Source organism: Phycodurus eques, chromosome 8 (genome assembly GCF_024500275.1).
Source record: "Phycodurus eques isolate BA_2022a chromosome 8, UOR_Pequ_1.1, whole genome shotgun sequence".
Lineage (NCBI taxonomy): Eukaryota > Metazoa > Chordata > Actinopteri > Syngnathiformes > Syngnathidae > Phycodurus > Phycodurus eques.
This window is the reverse complement of record NC_084532.1, coordinates 29545516-29563585: the sequence shown is the minus strand read 5'-3', so window position 1 is coordinate 29563585 and position 18070 is coordinate 29545516. Positions and strand designations below refer to the sequence as shown.

The 18070-nt window shown below is 45.4% G+C and overlaps 1 protein-coding gene across 1 annotated transcript in view; it reads left to right on the top strand.

Moving 5' to 3' along the window:
• prdm5 (PR domain containing 5) overlaps positions 1 to 17158 on the top strand; it is a 40005-nt gene extending 22847 nt beyond the window's left edge. Inside the window, exons 14-16 of the mRNA XM_061684227.1 lie at positions 9457 to 9542; positions 14971 to 15075; positions 16842 to 17158. Coding sequence (XP_061540211.1) covers positions 9457 to 9542; positions 14971 to 15075; positions 16842 to 17006 — 356 coding nt within the window. The 3' untranslated portion in view covers positions 17007 to 17158. The remainder of the gene's footprint in view (positions 1 to 9456; positions 9543 to 14970; positions 15076 to 16841) is intronic.
• The last annotated feature ends 912 nt before the right edge of the window (positions 17159 to 18070 follow it).

Here is an 18070-nt window from a genome sequence, read left to right as displayed (position 1 = left end):
ACGGTGACTACTTTTGGAAACCTTTAAAAAGAAATCCTATTTTTATTATATTCCCAAATTGTTCGACTCGCCGCGGGGCGCCGGCAACCCGCCGCTGTCAGTAATGTGCCAAAGACGGCCTCCGGCTGAGCCAAAGACCTCATAAGCGGGCAGCGAAAGCCTCATCTTGTTTGTCTTCCTGCCGCACAGGAACGGGTCGCCGTTGATTATTTCTCCGCTCCGAACTTGGGAAAGGATTCCCGGGAGCGTTCCTCTCCCTCATCGCAATAACCTTCAAACATTGACAGACGCAGGTGGCGCTCTCTGTACTTAAGTACAACTACAGATACTTGTGTGAGAAGTAGAATTACGGATTAAACTCCTGCACTTATAGGAGGCTAAGGAAAAGTAAAAAAAAAAGTACTCTGAAATGATAAAAGTATACATTTAACTGCAGATATTTTCATTAATTAATGGATGGTTACCCCTTAACGTTTACCGCTGTCCCATTAAAAAAAAAAAAAAAATGGACACGCCACGGATGGAGTAGGGGTACATTCACCTTTTGTTCATTTAACCCTTTCTTTCCCCAGGTAAAGGAAATTGAGAGCAGATTGTCATTTGCACTGCTGACCTGGAAACAGACAGCAGCGTTCTACAAAGCAAAATAAAAGCAAATACAAACACATAGGCACCAAACTGTACGGCGCGATAAGGTTACAAAGTTGCATAATACATGTTGTAAACGGGCGAGCAGGTGCGCGATGATTGAGCCGAGTTTTACTTTTCATTTCAGAGCGTTCCAGTTGTTTGGGGCAGAAAATCGCGGACTTTGTGGGAACAAAGCGGTTAATAAAAGCGCTGGAACGGAAAGTGCGGGTGGTGGTATGCATGGTGAGCAGAGAGCCAAGATTGGGTGCGCTCTTGCCAATGAGCGTTTCATACATAAACATGGATCGGTGAGTTTGCCTGCGTGCGTGAAGCCAGGGCCAATTAACCAGGAAATAAGACTTTAACGCACACACAAATCATTTTAGCTGACGCAGGTCAAACTTGACTCGGAACAGCATATAAGGGTTAAGTACAGTAACACAGTATTTGTACTTTGTTACTTCCCGCCACTGATGACAGAAGCGTGTCAAGCCGAGAAACGGAATACAGGAAAAATGCTTAGCCGTAAATCTCTGCTTTGCGGCTGTATATTTAGCTTGGATTTAGTTTCCCTTTAATGCTGTTTGATCACGCTGAAGTCAAACAAATTAGCCGTCGTCCCGCAGCGGCCGGCGCGGCCTGGCCGAGCTGCCCCGCTATGAGATCACCAACAAGCCATAAAATGCCAGCTGTCAGAAAACGCTGGACGGAGCACGTCCGCGACCTTGTGGAACTCGGTAGTCCTGATGGATGTTTCGATCCTTTTTCTAATTTATTCTCTTGGCCCTCGCACTGGTGCAAAAATGGCTCCGTCGCTACATCAAAACGCGGTGAGGGTGGATTTTCCCAGTTTGTGTGTGTGTGTGTGTGTGTGTGTGCTACAGAGATCATGGCCAACAACCAAAAGCGGGACGGTGGAGAATATTGAGGCCGTAACTCAAATGTCACTCTGACATCATTGGAAAAGTCTCGTTCAGGCACAGTTTGCAGTGTAAACCCCTTTCATGCTGCCCAAAACTCCCAAAAAGTGGCTGCGTATATTCATGAAAAAAGCTCAAGTCGACTTTGGAGCAGCTACAATCTACACTAGGGGCGTCCAAAATTTTGTTTCAAGGGCCGCATAGAAAAAAAAAAAAAAAAAACAACAACAAAAAACGCAAAGGCCCCTTTGATGTTCTCAGTCTTTAACTCATTCACTGCCATTGACGTTTCTATTCGTCGACTGGAATCCAACCAACAAAATTAGTCGTGGAAGAGAGTCACGCCCACTTTGTCTGTGAAATGCAGGTTTGTAAACCACGGCAATGACTCACATATCCCTATAGAAGGCGACGTTGCATCGCTTTGGATTTGAGATCAGCACAGATTTTGAGTTGAACGTCCAAGATCCGGTGCCGAAATTCGGCTTGTCAAGTCAATTATGAGGGAGGGAAATGCCAACAAACAAATATGACCTTTTGATGGCTAATATTTCCAATAGTCATATCAGTAAAATGAATTGATTTTCAAAAGGAAATTTAGTGGGCCATGTCTTTCCCGTTATTAATCAAATAATATGAAAACGACACCTATAAACAGAGTATGTGTCGCAATCATAAAAAAAAGACGACCCTGTTCATGGAGTGAATGGCGAACGTAATGTAAAAAAAAAAAAAAAAAAAAAGCCACTGACATCCACCTCGAGCCACGGTCACACGTTTCATACTTGTATATCTGTAAATAAATAGCAACAAATATATCGATGTCAAAGTCCTTGTTCTGCTTGATGTGTTTCTTTTTACACACACAAAACAAAAACAAAAAAACTAGAAACCAACTTTTTTGCTGAAAGAACATTCTTCTCTTTCTCTTGTTTGTTTCGGTGCTAATACTGTCACGGAACACAAAATTCTGTGGATCAGTCAAAATGCTGGCAATACGAGAACGCCGACTTTGAAAACGGCTGCCAGTGAATGACTTCATTTTGCCACTGAGAACTATAGTGGGCTAACTCCATTTATGTCATTTTGCAGGAGAAAGATTTCAAGTTTTATGGCTGCAATAAAATCTGGGGATTTTTTTTTTTTTTTTTATCTTGCTTGAGTAATCTGGCAGCGATTCTAGAAAATTGTGGATTCTCTCAGATTATGCCATTTTGCCAAATCTAATCTTTTGATATTGATAAGATTATGATGACACAACTGAAGTGCCGTCATCATCGTCAGTATCATCTGGGTGCCTCAAAAACAAGATTGTTTTCGATTAATTGAATGTGTCATTGAATCGTATGCCACGGCAGCCATTGCGGGAAAATGAAGCACACGGCCGAGCTTCAGAAGAGTTGTAGGAGTCGAGTGTGAGATGCGGCTACGTACCGCCTCCACGTTACGTCTTGTCACGTGCAACTTTTGTGACGGTTTCGAAATCTGGCCAGGCGACCACGGCAATCGCAGCCTGTCACGTTTGCCTATCCCCTTTCACCGCCTTATCTCACGTCCGTCCCGTTTTGTCCACGGTGGCCTGAAACAGGATCGCCATAGCTGCCGGGAACATCATGTAAGCGCCGCATTCAGTTGGTAAAGTAGACGTGTCCATGCAGGCCAGTCAATCCAGAGTCACAGTCCTCGGATTCAATGCAACACAGTGGTTTATTTGACCCGGTAATTAGTCATGGCCCGCTCAAGTTTTGATACTAAGAGTAATCCATCCAAATCTTAATGACATCAACAAACCCAAATTATCAACTGGGTCATCACTATTCAAACCGTTGCACCATTGTCAACTGCTGTATAATCACGGCATAATAGCCAGTTTCCAAATCAAGCTCAACTCACACAAAAAAAAAAAAAAAAAAAAAAAAAAAAAAAGAGGAAAGTGCTGCCACTTAAGATTATACGGCATCGCTGTAATTACACAAACAAGCTTGTCATTGTGTCTAATGACCTACAAATGTCGGCCGTGTGTCGCGCTGGCGCTGGCAGCGCATCACAGGGCCAGCCAGTGCAAATGTGCCCTTCACAAGGGAGACCACTTCCAATAAACAAGCTGATATACACTTTTTTTTGGGGGGGGGGGGGTTTGGTCCTGGTTTCTGAAGTCACTTCTTCACGTAATAGTCTCCATCTCGCTGTCATTTGTTACGTTAATTGTGCGCAGGCCGGACTTGAAAAAAAGAACGGAAAGACAGTTTAATCGGGAACATGGATTGTTTTGTCACCATTGTTGTCACGGTTACAGCCCTGGGAAGCGAAAATGTGACTAGCACGTATGCCTCGCTGTCGAACGTTCTGAGTCTCGGCAAAGTTTGCGAGTTTGTTTTTGTTCGTGCTGGTTTGTCGTTGGTGTTTGTTTGTGTACTTTATACAGTTGTACCTTGACTCAATTTATTCTATTATCAAATCAATCTTCGTCAATCTTCTCCAATGAAACAAATTGAAATGTCATCAATCTGTTGCAGTCACCCCCCCCCCAGAAAATGTTTTAGAACTTGTTTTAAAAGATAAAAATAACACTGTCTCTTACAAAACATAATAAAAGACAATGTAAAGAAATAAACGTAATTTATAAAGCGTAATTACGATACATACTGTAGTATTTATGTGTTTGATGTGTGCCTTTAAGGGGCGTGGTCTAGCAAGTGACGTAAGTAAGTGTCTGCGTGTGAGCGAATGGCTGTGCGTTGTGGCCTACAGCAGCTCCTTGCGCGCGTTCTCATTTTGTATTTGCATTTGGGCCGGGACCTTTCACCTTTCCGTTCACCAAGTCCGCAGGACTTTTGGTCAATCTACTTTTCTCAAACGACTGGAACACTCTGCAACAAATAATAAGCAATTATATCACACCTGAGTTGCTTTTATTTTGCTTTGTTGTACTCTGCCGCAAACGAGAATCTGTTGTCAATCGCCTTACCTGGAGAGAGAAAACAAATCTGTTCATTTGTTCGCCAAAATTCGCACGCTAGGTTCATTGAAGACGAACCGGCCAGAGCGGTAAACGTGATTACGATCGGTTGTCTGTCTCGTCCGGGCCGGACCCCGCTTCTCTCGCCAAAAATCAACCGCGGATCGGCTCCAGCTGTCCCCGTGAACGAGCGGTCGAAGGCGGATGTCTCAAATGTCCGATACGGACATGCCACACGGGCCGGGGTGCGAGAAGAGTGTGCGGAAGCGGAGGCGCTTGTTGTAGCGCTGAGGTCAAGTTGAAAAAGTTGTCTGGCATTCCTCGGGGCGCATCAAACGCAATCTCGTATCCAGGATATCGTATTACCCGGGCAGCCCCCTGTTGCCGTGCGAGGGGGACAGTGGACTCAGAGGACCGTGGCTCAAATGGTGGAAGCCGGGGGGATTAATCGTGACAGACAGCGCTAATGTACTTTCAGACCCCGAAGCGCCGAAAGCATTCTCCGTAACAACAGAGCACGACAAAAGCTGACCATCTGCTCAACAGATCCGCGGGCGGCGGTGGGAAGTAACAAAGTACGAATACGTCGTTACTGGAGAGGGTGGGAAGTGTGACATCAATCCTGTCGGTGACATTTTATGAAGACACGTGGGAACTGTTTCAAATTGTTATCAAACAGTACAGTTCAGTTTCCATACGAGATTCGAACCCAGAACATCTTAACGGCGAGGCAGAAATACAAATGCCTCATTTGACTACTTAAGTGCATTTATCAGGTATCTGTACTATTTATATTTCCAACTGCTATTTCATACATTTGAAAAGAAATATCTGTAATTTCTACTCCTTACTTTGTCAAAACAGGCTGGCCCGAATTTCTGCGAATCACTAACCTATGCGAGCGCAGTAGTCAAAGTTTTAGTTACAGTTAATATTTGTATACTTTTTTTTTTTTTTTTAAATAACATATACAAGTATCTGCACTTGTACTTAAGTAGAGAGTGAGTACTTCTGCCATCTTTGACAAACGGATCGATTCGCGGACGAAGGGTGTGAGGGCCACGGCGGGAGAGGGTGAGGGTGGCGCGGGGCTTGATGCCCGCAGACGCCCGGGGGTCAAAGAGACGGTGTTCCGTTTCAGCACATGCTAAATCAGTTAGCGCCGTAGCGCTCGTAAAGCCGCCGCCGCCGCCGCCTTCTCGTAATCCCCGAGCAATCTGGCTCGATCTGGAGAATAAGTGCAGGTTTCCCGTTACGTTCGCTCAAACGCGCTGGGGAGTAGCGACGCGCTTACACAGAGCGGCCGCAGCTCCTTGGTGCAGTTGTTGCCGTGCAGTTGTCAACTACCGACCCTCCCCCACAAAAAGTCCACCGGCCTGAGCCAAAGGAAAAAGCGATTACAGGGAACCCTCGCTATTCACTGGGAGAAATCAAAAATTTTTGGTAGCCTTTTTTTTTGGGGGGGGGGGGGGGGGGGGGATTTTCTGAAGGGTAGAATTATCAACATATCCTGTAGCCTACTTTCATACAAAACAGGTTTTGATGAATGGCGTTATCTAGTACAGTGAAGCCCCACATTGGTGGTTCCTGCATTTGCAAATTCACCATTTTTTTGGGGGGGGCGTTATTTGCTGAAAAAGTCACTTATTCTCTGTTCTTGTGCTCAGGCCAAAGCCATGTCTCCTATAAAAATATCTGCACGGAGGCGGGCTAGACGTCACGGTCGACTTCAATCTCGTCCAATCGAAGCGGCTTCATTGATTCCCTTTAAAAGAAGCGCAAGAGTCTCGCGTGCTGACGTCTCCATATGCGGAAGAGGACTCGGCGATCCATGCGTGACTGGCGCATTAGCGGACAATGGCTAGCTCCTGCGAGGGCCGCCATCCAAAGCCACAGCGTACGTACGCTGGCGCACCGCGCTGCGCCGCTATTAGCGCGCTAATGCCTTCGCCAGGACTCGACCCGATACCACACACGCTCACACGCTACACAAGGCATCGGGTTGACTCACTCTCATAACACATCTGGACTTCACATTTTCCTGTTTGTCAACAAAACTGAAAAAGGGCTTAAGAGCCTGAAAGCGCACCGGGGACGGGGGATTTCGGGACATGCAGCGGTGCGTCATCGTAAGCTCATGTTTGCACGCTAACGTGAGGTTCCGCGTTTGACGGCGTTGTGTCACTGCGCTTCTCCTCTGGGGACCTCTCGCAGGGAGTTTTCTGACCTGCGACCTCTTGGGGGCTTTGAGTGAAAATGCAAGCTTTGGAGAATGTTTGAAAATGGGATTTACAGTATTATAGACAAATAGACACCCACCCCCCCCTGCAGTGGAGTAATTGAATGCCCCCTACCCGCTATATGAGTAAAGCGTTATGGCATAAAAATATGTTCTTTAGTGTAGCTACTGTATGTTCCAACACACTTGTGCCACCATCACGACTTCATAATTGGACTTTAATGAAACAATATGAACATCTGTCATCATCTTCAAGGCGTCGCGTAAAAGAGAAGAGCCCATTATCAATAGTTTTCCCCGTGACGCCTGCGGCTTTATGAGCGCGTTTGCGTGCGTGGCGCATCCCCCGAGCAAACGCGGCGAATTAACCGCAACTGAAGTGCTTGCTTGCCTTTGCAGCAATTAGCCGCCGGGCGGGAGATGATGGTGATGACGATGATATGTTTTTGGGAGGAGATTGAGATGTATGCAGTGAAGCCCCGTCTATCGTGGGGGATACATTCCACGGCGGCCTGATGAAAAGCCACATTATAGCCAGGAGGTAAACATGATTATTTTTTTTTTTTTCCATTTTAAAACTATTATTTTACCCCTCCCGCACATGTGACACTGATATTTTTTTGCTTTTGTCACACCTCAAACTATAAAACAACAAAAACAAGACTGAGAAAGTGCGCGTAGAGTGGCAAATCGATCCTTTATTTACAGATATACAACAACAAAAATGCGCCGTGAGATGCGGACTCACCGCGTGGCTAATTTTTTTGCAACGGAATTATAACGGGCGTCAATTATCCACAGATTTTTGCGATTTGCGCTCCGACCTGTTTCATATCCCCCGCGGATGGCGGGCGTCCAGTGTACACACTCTGTTGCAGTGTCATGTGCCTAAACTTGCCCGACTTCCAACGTGTTGGCATAATTGACGTGACAAGCCAAGATCCCCCCCCCCCCCCGTAATCTTTATCGCTACTCAAACGCTGTGCTGATCTCAACTCGACCGGCGGTAATCGGGCGTCATACACGAGCGTTCCCTGATTTGAAAGTATGCTTGAAAGTACATCGTGCTGACATTTATTGAATTTATAAGGCATATCTGATACATTAGTGTCACATATGGTTGACTCGTATTCACCGCGTACAATCTTCACAGTGCAATAAAATGGGAATCCAGGATAGTTCTGAGTGGATCCTGGCAAAAAGTTTTCATGGCTCGTGACCTCATGTTTCTTTTTTTTTTTTAAAGATCAGCAATCAAGTGTGGTGCAAGCGGATCAAGCGTACGCTAAAATAGATCCATGTGTCCGTGCGGCCTTTGACTGACAGCTTGTCACTTCCCCTTTGTCGTCATCTGGGGGTGCGCTCAGATGGGGATCAGTCGGGGGGGTGGGGGGGGGATTATTTTGTATTTTTTTGGCCGGAGTCGCTTTTCACTCCGACTTGGCCCGCCTGCGAAGTGCTCCCCGAAGCGCAGGGACGGCGAGCCAGGACTTTTTCCCGCCGGCCAACACAAACGCTCGCCGGGCAGCGGAGAGTACGTGTCGATCCGGAGGCAAACGCTCGCGCGCCGCCGGTCGGTAGCCGGGTGAAGACGGCTTTGGAGAGCACACGGCGATAAAGCAGACACGCGTTCGATGCAGCTGTTTTTGGATGACCTGATTAAAGACGTCTTCTCTTCTACCGGCCTTCCTGGACGTTGCGCAACTTGTTCGCTTCTCCTTGTTTTCCACCGAGCGGCACAATCGGGGATCCACTTTGCGACATGTTAGAAGTGGCAAATCGCACTTTTACCTGTTCAGAAGTGTGAAGGCTCACTCCTATGCACAACTGCATACCCAACACTTATTTCAAATAAAACATAGCTTGAAACAAGTGAAACTTGTCTAAAAACAAGTGACTTTATAAGTGATGAGTCTTAATTGAATGAGTTTTGACAAGAAATAACACCAATGTTCTTGGCAAGAGTTTGAGTTTTTGCAGTGCACTGGTGGAAAGTAACCAAGTTCAAGTTTTTACAAGGTTTTACATGAAGCGCTACTTGACTATTTCATTTTCTGACAACTGAACTTTTACTCCCTACATTTGAAAATGGATATCTGTACTTTATGCTCCTTATTTTGTCAAAATAAGCTTGTTACTTTCTTCCACCCCCGTGGATGACGACGCGACGTGAAAGAGATTTCAAATCAACTGTGGTTGAGATTTTGACCGATTGATTGAAATTGTGGAGTCTTAATAGGCAGGAAAAAAACAAACCCAAAAAACCCAGGGCCATCAGGACCATGGAGGAACATTGACTACAATGAGAAGCAAGGTAGTCCACATCCATGTCCTTATTTAAGAGAATTGTTTGATGTTGCCGGCCCGACAAAGACAAAGAAACGGACAGGTTGCCGTGTTACGGTAAATTCAATGACTTTTCTCCATCCGTGTGTCAATCTGAAGGTTTCTTACAACGTAAAAAAGCCAATTTAGCTCCTTACCCAAATGCATTTGACTGGACAACTTGTGATGCCAACATCCCGCCGCCGCGGCGAACGGCGGGGTGGGGGTCGAGTTTCCCGAGGGGGAATTAAAGGCGTAAGTAACGCCGCCAGTCGAAGAGCTGGTCCCGAGACTTTGGTTCATTGTTAACGTTTTTGGTCCAACGCTAAGGATTCCAATGTGAAGCCAAATGTTGCTTTCAATGTGTGGATCTGGTCCCTCAGGTGAGCGTCCCTACCAGTGCCCCTACTGCGACAAAGCCTTCAGCAAGAACGACGGCCTGAAGATGCACATCCGCACGCACACTCGAGTAAGTTTTACGCCTCTTCTTCCCTCCTTTGGCCAGCTGGGATCGTCGTCTTCCGCAACTTCAACGCAACGTCGGACATCTGGATCGTCTCATTACCGCCGCGTTGGTAGGATTAAGCACGCGACGGTCGGCCAAATAGTCGACTTTAACTACGTGAGCAATTCATTCATGATGGCTGAAATCCACGGAGAGAAGTTCAGCAAAACTTCCTAGAGCAGTGCTTCCCAAACCTTTGACACCAAGTCCCACCTGAAAAAGTACTTTGCTCTCCATCTACCACCGTATCGACCAACATTCAAACACACTAGCGCAGTTTCAATAAGGAATACTTCTGCGTCATTGGCTGCTACCGGCATAAAAACGTTTGACGGGTGCAAGAATTGCCAAGCTGCTATCAAATAACGGCTCAATGTTAACATGTAACGTGGTTTTGATTGATATCGCTTTTGGTTTCGGTAAATATGCTGCAAATTCAACAGCGGACGCTTTTCACTTCTTTACAACCTATTACATATCTTGAACCTTTGTTGTGTGTAATCATTTGGAACAGTGCATTTCCCCCCCAAAAATAGGTTTTAAACATTTTCAAAACATTTGAATGACATTCACGGTTGATCACTCGAAAATTACGATGACTGTCATTTGCGGTGACTATTTAAGAGAGGAAATATCATTTGCATAATCATTTCGAACAAGTAAAAGCAAACCCTTCTTAAAGATTAAATGCGCGAGAGGGAGACGTACCGTAAGAAAGGTTGAGAATCACCGCTTGACGTTCATTAAGCCACTCCCCTGAAACACAGACCAGCCAATCGCAACAGAGCTCCGACATCTACCGCTATTCCAAATCTGGTGAACCCTGCTTATAGCGGTTTCCTGTTCATAAATACACGTGGGAAGTGAAAAAACAGAGGTTGCGCGCTTATACTGTACGTGTTGAGCTTTTATCCATATTGAGGCACGTCCTCAGTGACAAAAACATCCCTATATATGCATATATATATATATATATATATATACACACATATATGTTCTGTATATAGAAGCTTGGGAAAGTAGCCAGACGCACAGTCTCCGCATCGAGCGATGCGTTGACACGCTTAAAAGTAGCTGGTGTTTACCCTTTTTGTAAACAGTCCACTCAACAAGGCGACTGTGAACTTTTCCTACGAGCGCGTGAGTGTAAATTCCAGTCACCGAGGAGCAGGAAGGAAAATTCAGACGGGATTTCATTCCCATGCTTGGGATATGGATTTCAAATGTACATTTAGCGCCCCCCCCGGAATTCGTAAAACTTTTCAGTCCCCAAAGCTGGTTTCGCTTAGCTATGTCAAGTTTGGTGGGCAAGTCTACTATGAGTGGACCCATACAAAATTTCAAGGACCCACTCAATGGACATTTCACAGTAGTTTTTGCCATTTCCAAGAGTCTTTCTAAGACAACTTTGGGGATTTTGCCAGATTGCCATGAGTTTTTCAAGTAACGAGTTGTCCCTCGGTCAGTATTGTTGCTTTGTTTTGTGAGCAAAAATGAAGGAAAAACACTTTCATTATTTCCATTTATTATGCTTCTTTATTATTAGAGTATGTTTTTAAACAGTGCAATACTGTATACTGCTATTTGATTCAAATGTGTGGGGGGCGACATGGAAAAAGTAAATCCACGAATAGGTGAATCTGCGGGGGCCAAACCGTGAGCATGCAAGGGTCACGGGTGTAGTGTTTCATTTGTTCCACGATCATGCTCCTAACTCAAATCACCCCTATTTCAAATCAAATCAACTTTCCCCATTGAACTGCATGCAAATGCCATTAATCGGTTCCAGACCACCACCAAAAACTATTTTAGAACAACATATAGCACTGTGCAGTGTTGTACTGTATAAAAACACATAGTTAAACATAATAAAATGGAATGTAAAGAAATCAAGTTTTTACCTGAAATCTTCTTATCTGTCTTTGCAACGTCATTGGCTGTTTATAGCTGTCGTCGACTCCTACTGCTTCAGCTTAGTACACGTTGTACATTGATGATCGTACTGCTGCACTCACCTTCTTAGGACCCGTGGTCAGAAAAAAGAAAAAACACCCACAACAGATACCTCTACTTTTAACTGCGATGAAATGAACTGATGGCAGCCAGAAGTTCGCCGGCGCCATCTAGTGTTGCATGTCAACTGTAATGCCCTCACATGTGGGAAAGGAGAGCCACAGTCACCGTACAAGTCATAAGCACACTCACCCAGAAGCTGCTGTCGGCCACAGCTCTCGCTCGGACACTCGCGCGCGGACGACACCCCACCTGGCCACGCCTCTTAAAGGCACATGCATGTATCGAACTCACAGGCACTACAACGTGTGCAGTATTTTCTATACGTTTGAATTTTTTTTCTGTTCAAATACATGTACATTGTGTTTTGTTTTTTAAAAAAAAGTGTTTTAATAAGTTTAAAACTGTTTATAAAGTGTGTAGGGATTTTTGGACTATTCAGTGAACCCCCACATTCTCACGGTCGGACATCTGCGGATGCGACTATTACTGTTCCCATTCCCCCCCCCCCCCACACATTTTTTTTCTTTTGTTATTATTTATTTGTATTTATTTTTGCTGGTAGGGGTCCGGCTCTATGCCCCACGAATCCTCCCTATTGCTTCTTTCTCGTGGATTTTCTCGTATCCCACTGTGATGAACGGGGGTTCGCTGTATTTGGCAAGCTCGTCCAGCTATTAACGTTCGCACGCATGACTCAGACGGGATGCCTCGTCGTGCGCGTTAGGCGCAAAACCGCATCGGCGGCCGGGCGGAATGAAACACATTGGACGCTTACGGGGAGCTTTTTAATAACGTTGTTTTTGAACTGGCCGCGGGGTTTGGCGGCGCATCGTCGCGACAAGTAGACGTTTATAGTCAAGGGTGCCTCGACGGGTCGCGGGTGGGGATGTAGGTGGTTGGTTGGTTGGGGTTCGACCAGCTCAAATGTTTTTGTTTCGACGTCAACGGTGACCCGCGTCAACCTCAACTGAAGACGAGCACGCGCTGCCGTGAAAGGACGCTTGCGCGTGTCATGAGAAGCTGCGCTACCGCACGCTTGATGCAATAACAACAACGGTTTCGATTTATCGTCTGGATTCATTTCGATTTATCGTATTATTTTCCTCATGTTTTCAGTTCAGGTCAGCGCTAGTTTCACTTTCCTGCCGCCCGGAACTTCCCCGGCGCCGACTGTTTACAAACATTACGAAAAGGTCTACTTGACACCCCGCAGGCTCGAAGTCGCCGCTTCCTGTTTGCACGCCGCTTTACAAACGAGGACGCCGCGCCAGGAAGTGAGCTTTTAGTCCCTGAAAACAAACAAAGACTCCAGCTTTGCCTTTTCCGTGGGGTCAAAGGTGGCCTGGCCCAACAGCTGGCGCAGAGTGAAGGTCAGCAGGTACAGATGTTGCGTGTTAGCGGGGTCACGCTAAAAGCGCTGGTGCATTGTGGGTATGCTAAAAGCCCCTGCGTTCATGTTTTTCCTGACCCTTCAACTTTCACCTTCTTCCATTTATGGGCAAAAGAAATTCCTTGTGACCAGTGTGTCCAAACTACGGCCCCGTAGACCATTTGCGGCCCGCCGTCCGGGAATTCAGTCAACTTTCTTCTCATCTCTCACTTCTTGTTTGGTTTTCCACCAACCACACAACAAATAATAATAATAATAATAACACGGTTGTTTCATAAAGAGGTTTTGTACGTTTGCAAAAAACTCAAGTCTTTGAATTTAGCGGGTTAAATAAGTTAAAAGGTGAACAATGTCAAAGTGGCCTTTAAATCCCTCAATTTGTCTGTGTGAGGCCCTTGGAAGAAAAAGTTTGGACACCCCTGAATTAGATGCTCACGTTCCTGTGCACGCGCTCACACACACACACACACACACACACACACACCGCCCTTTGTATCCTGTGTCAGCCGAACCCCGCCCACATGATAGCGCTTTTTCCCAGGCCCTCAACTTCCTGCATTCAGCCCCGTTGCCGTGACAACGCAGCTCCAAAAATCTTTTGCCATCGCACCCGCGGCAGCAGATCGGGGCCGCGCCCCGACGGAGGCGAAGGAGCCATCTTGGTACAGGCGCCCTGATACGCGTTCCAATGGAAAATACTGAACGGGCTTCCATAGAGCGGTCCAAGTATTTATGGGCTAATTCTGTTTTTTTTTCCACCACTAGTGCCACTTTTGGTCTACTAATATGACAGTTTAAGACCCATGTACTAGTATGCTCTTTGTCCTCACTAGTAAGACAATTCAGCCGAATAGTAGAACAACTAGGGCACATTAGTAGAATGACTTTGTCTTACTAGTAATGTTTTTCCACAACTAGTGCCACTTTTAGCCTCCTAGTACAACCTTAAACTGGATATGAAAGATATCGAATAAATGCTTCAACGCATGAGTAGAATGACTTTGTCTTACTAGTAACATTATGTCCACTACAAACTCCACTTTGGACCGACTAGTACAATCTTAAACTGGATATGAACGATATCAAATAAATGCTCAAATGGCTTTCCTTAGAGCCTTCTAAGCATTTATTGACTATTAAAGAACTAAGGTGCACTAGTGGAATGACTTTGTCTTACTAGTAACATTTTGTTCACTACTAGCGCCACGTTGGGCCGACTAGTACAATCATAAACCGGATATGAAAGATATGAAATAAATGCTCAAACGGCTTTCCATAGAAATGTTTTTTTTTTCCCGATTTCCTTGCTATCCAGCTTAAGGTCTGTGGACTAGTACGCTCTTTCTCTTCCCTAGTTGGACAACTACATGTTACTAGTGAGGCAAAACTGTGCACTAGTTGACAAACGCATGCAAATGCATAGTGGCATTATAAAGTTCTATTAGCTAACATCTAGAGCTTCAGTAGTAGTACGAGTAGCACACAACTTTCAACTAGTGCATGGTTTTGCATCACTAGTAACGTAGTTGTCCTACCAGTTTTCCAAAGTTGGCCGACAAGCACGCAAGTATGTCCTACACTAGTGGAAGACAACAGTGGTGGGGGGGGGGTAGGGGGATGCTACAAGTAAGACACTGTTGTTCTACTGAATTGTCTTACTAGTGAGGAAAAAGAATATACTAGTACACGGACCTTAAGATGGATATCAAGGAAATAAAGCGAGAGAAACGGCTGAAAGTGCCTCGGCGACGGTGGCTCTCTCATCACAGTACCCAAATTGCGCCATTTATTTTTCACTTTACTAGTATCTGGAACTTGTACAGTAAGCTGATTGTCCCTTGACCATTAGCCATGATAGCGGCCGCCTTGCGCAATAGAAAAGAAACAGAACTACTCGAAATACCCGCGGACACGTCGCCGGGGTCAGTGGAGTAGCGTTGTATAATGTTGCGTGTGTGTGTGTGCGCGTGCGCGCGCGTGTTGCAGGAGAAGCCGTACAAATGCAGCGAGTGCAACAAGGCCTTCAGCCAGAAACGAGGCCTGGACGAGCACATGAGGACGCACACGGGGGAGAAGCCTTTCCAGTGCGACGTGAGTGTTGCAAACGACGTGCGATGTGATTTGTCAAACCTTGAGATGTATCGCGGTCGCTGATTTTTGCGTCTTCGCGTACGCACCTCAAGTAGCGACGTAACGACAGTTCCCCAAAAACGAGAGTCTGTCAAAATGCCGAGTCCAGTTGGATCGGACTCTCCAACTTGCGGACTGAGATGGTTCCCTAAAATGTCCACTAAAAATCTCTCCGTCCAGATTAGGCAGTAAGGAATGAGTAAATGATTGCCAACGCAGTCACCGCGTTCGGGGGTGAGGAGGGTTAGACCCTAACCTAACCTTAAACCTCACCGAAGCCTCACCCTAACCTACCCTAACCCCAATCACTAGAATTAGCCACGTGACCAGATTTCCCCAAGATGACCCTGTCAAAAGGCCAAAAGGTCAACCTGAGGACGACGCGCCAAGAATTGAGCTTCAACGATGTCATCTGTAGAAAATCGGGCTCAAAAAATGCCCGCAAATGACAGCAAAACGATCGAACTTCATTCGTTCGTGACATGTCTCATCGACCCTTTCGTTTCGTCTGATGCCATTTTCCAATTGGCTGACCAGTTTCAGTTAAAAATATCCACCTATAAACTCGTATGTGCTGACATTAAAAAACAAACAACAAAACGTTCAAACGGCGTCACTAGCCCGAAAAGTCAACTGAAATAGCGCCAATTGAACATTATTGTCGAGAAGAGCAGCGTGGGCAGTAGAATAGGTCATGTACCTATTGAGTTTTTTTGTATTTGTTATGGAGGACTTTTTTTTTTTTTTTTAGAAATTCCCACCCAAATGGCCTCCTTTAAGCACCGCATCTTCCCAGAAAAACATGATGGGCCCACATAGGTTAGCGTACCGATTGCTAGCATGTTAGCATTCCACCAAACACCGCGTGTCCATGTGTGTGTGTGTGTGCGCGCGCGCGTGCGAAAGATGCTCTGGAGCAAGTCCAGATGTTTGATAGCGATCTCGCCGCGGCCCGATCTCCAGTAAACACGCTGACGTGATCGCAGCGCCAACCCCCCGCACACGCTTTTCTTAAAGTGGAGCGCAAGTGACAGGCATGCGGCGAGGAAGCGTCGCATTTTGCGTCTTCCCAAATCAAAGTCCTTTGTTGACGATGAGTTGATTGATTGACAGCAACTATTTTGATAAATGATTCATCATTTCGAGATGTTGTTCACCTTCAAATTGTCCAATTCCTCTGATTTCAGCCTTCTAAGAGCAAATGTTCTCTGACTTCTGTCGTCCTCGAGGAAAGCAGACACATTTTTTTTTTTTGTGTTTAATCCAAATTCGGCATTTGCAAAGATCTGCTTTTCCCTTTGAAAACAATGATCGACATTTTTGCCCAATTTCTGACACTTTGCGGACCGAACCAGTAACGGAATCAGAAATAATCCATTTATGGAAGGACCAACAGCCGGTGTAATCTATTATGGAAATAATTGTTATTGTATTGTCGTATGAACATGTGGAAGTGAAACTAGTAACCCTTCATTCGCATGAATCAGTAGCCAAGAAGTTTCCCAAGAAGTCGCTGAGTACAACACCACTCCCTGTTGTCGGAAAAATCAATCAGAAAAAAAATGATTTCGCCTGAAACTCTGATGAAAAAGAATAATTTTGACCTGATATTCGATTCATTGGTGGAATATTCAATACAAAATACATAAATCTACCAAAATAAAACGAGGGACATCACTGAAGATCAAAACCAAGTTGACGGAATGTTTTTGGTGGTTGTCGCGCAGGTGTGCGACCTTTCCTTCAGCCTGAAGAAGATGCTGAGTCGCCACAAGCTGACGCACAACCCCAACCGGCCCATGGCCGAGTGCCAGCTGTGCCACAAGAAGTTCACGCGCAACGACTACCTCAAAGTGCACATGGAGAACGTCCACGGAGAGACGGACGGATAGACGCGCGGGAGAACACGTGGCCCCGCCCCCCAAAAATGATGTGTTTAAGTGTTCTCGTTCTTCCTTGACTTGAAACAATGACCGTAAATTCCTGTACCAGCACCTTAATCCAGATCTTCACCCAAATGTCCTACTAACGATGCGTTCACGGCGGCGTGTTTTTGTTTTTGTTTTTTTTTTTTTTCTTTTTTTACAGCTTCCTCCGACTACTATTTAGAAGTGGAAAGGTTACTGCGCCAAACCCGTGAACGTAAATTCCCGCATCAGCACCTTTCGCCACATCCTCACCAAAATGCCGCGCCGTCTCACGATGATGCGTTCAACGCGGCATGTTTTTCTCAGTGTCCTGCGAAAACCCATGGACTTTTTCACAGTACTGTACGTGTGCAAAGTAGTGTTTTTCTTGTAACTGCTTATGTTCGGTACAACATGTAAACAGATGATGCTTGTTATTATTGTTATTTATCTTCGGTGCTTGTTGCTCTGCAGAACGACATTTATCTAGTGGATCGTGGACCAACGTCTGTTAAGCATTTAATGCCGCCTTTTTTAATGTAAAAAGGCTTACAATGCTAAGTTCCTTTGCATCAGGCTGTTGTGTGTACAGCAGACCCCCGCTATTCCCATGGATAGGGACCGGAGACAATCCATGTACATTTCATTGAAAAAATGTTTTTTAAAGAAATTTGGATATTTCAATAATTATTAATTTTTTTTTTAACCCCCAAAATTTGTTAATAAGCGGCAAGAAACCGGTATGAAAACAAAAGTACACATCTGCGACCGACTGGCGACCGGTTCCAAACGGATGGCTGGATAAAGCACACGTGACATTGGGCGCCTCGAGGATGCGACTTGGCCCAGTGTTGCGCAGATGAATCCGAACCAAAAAAGTGCTGAGTGCAATAAAGGAGGATGTCAAAGTTGATTTCGACCAATGCTCATCGGAAATATATGCATTCTCTTATTGATTTCTGCACTTAACTTCAAAATGACACAAAAAAAGGAGTTAGCCCTTTCTAGTTCTCAGTGTCTCTCTCTTTTTTTTTTTTTTTTTAGGACAT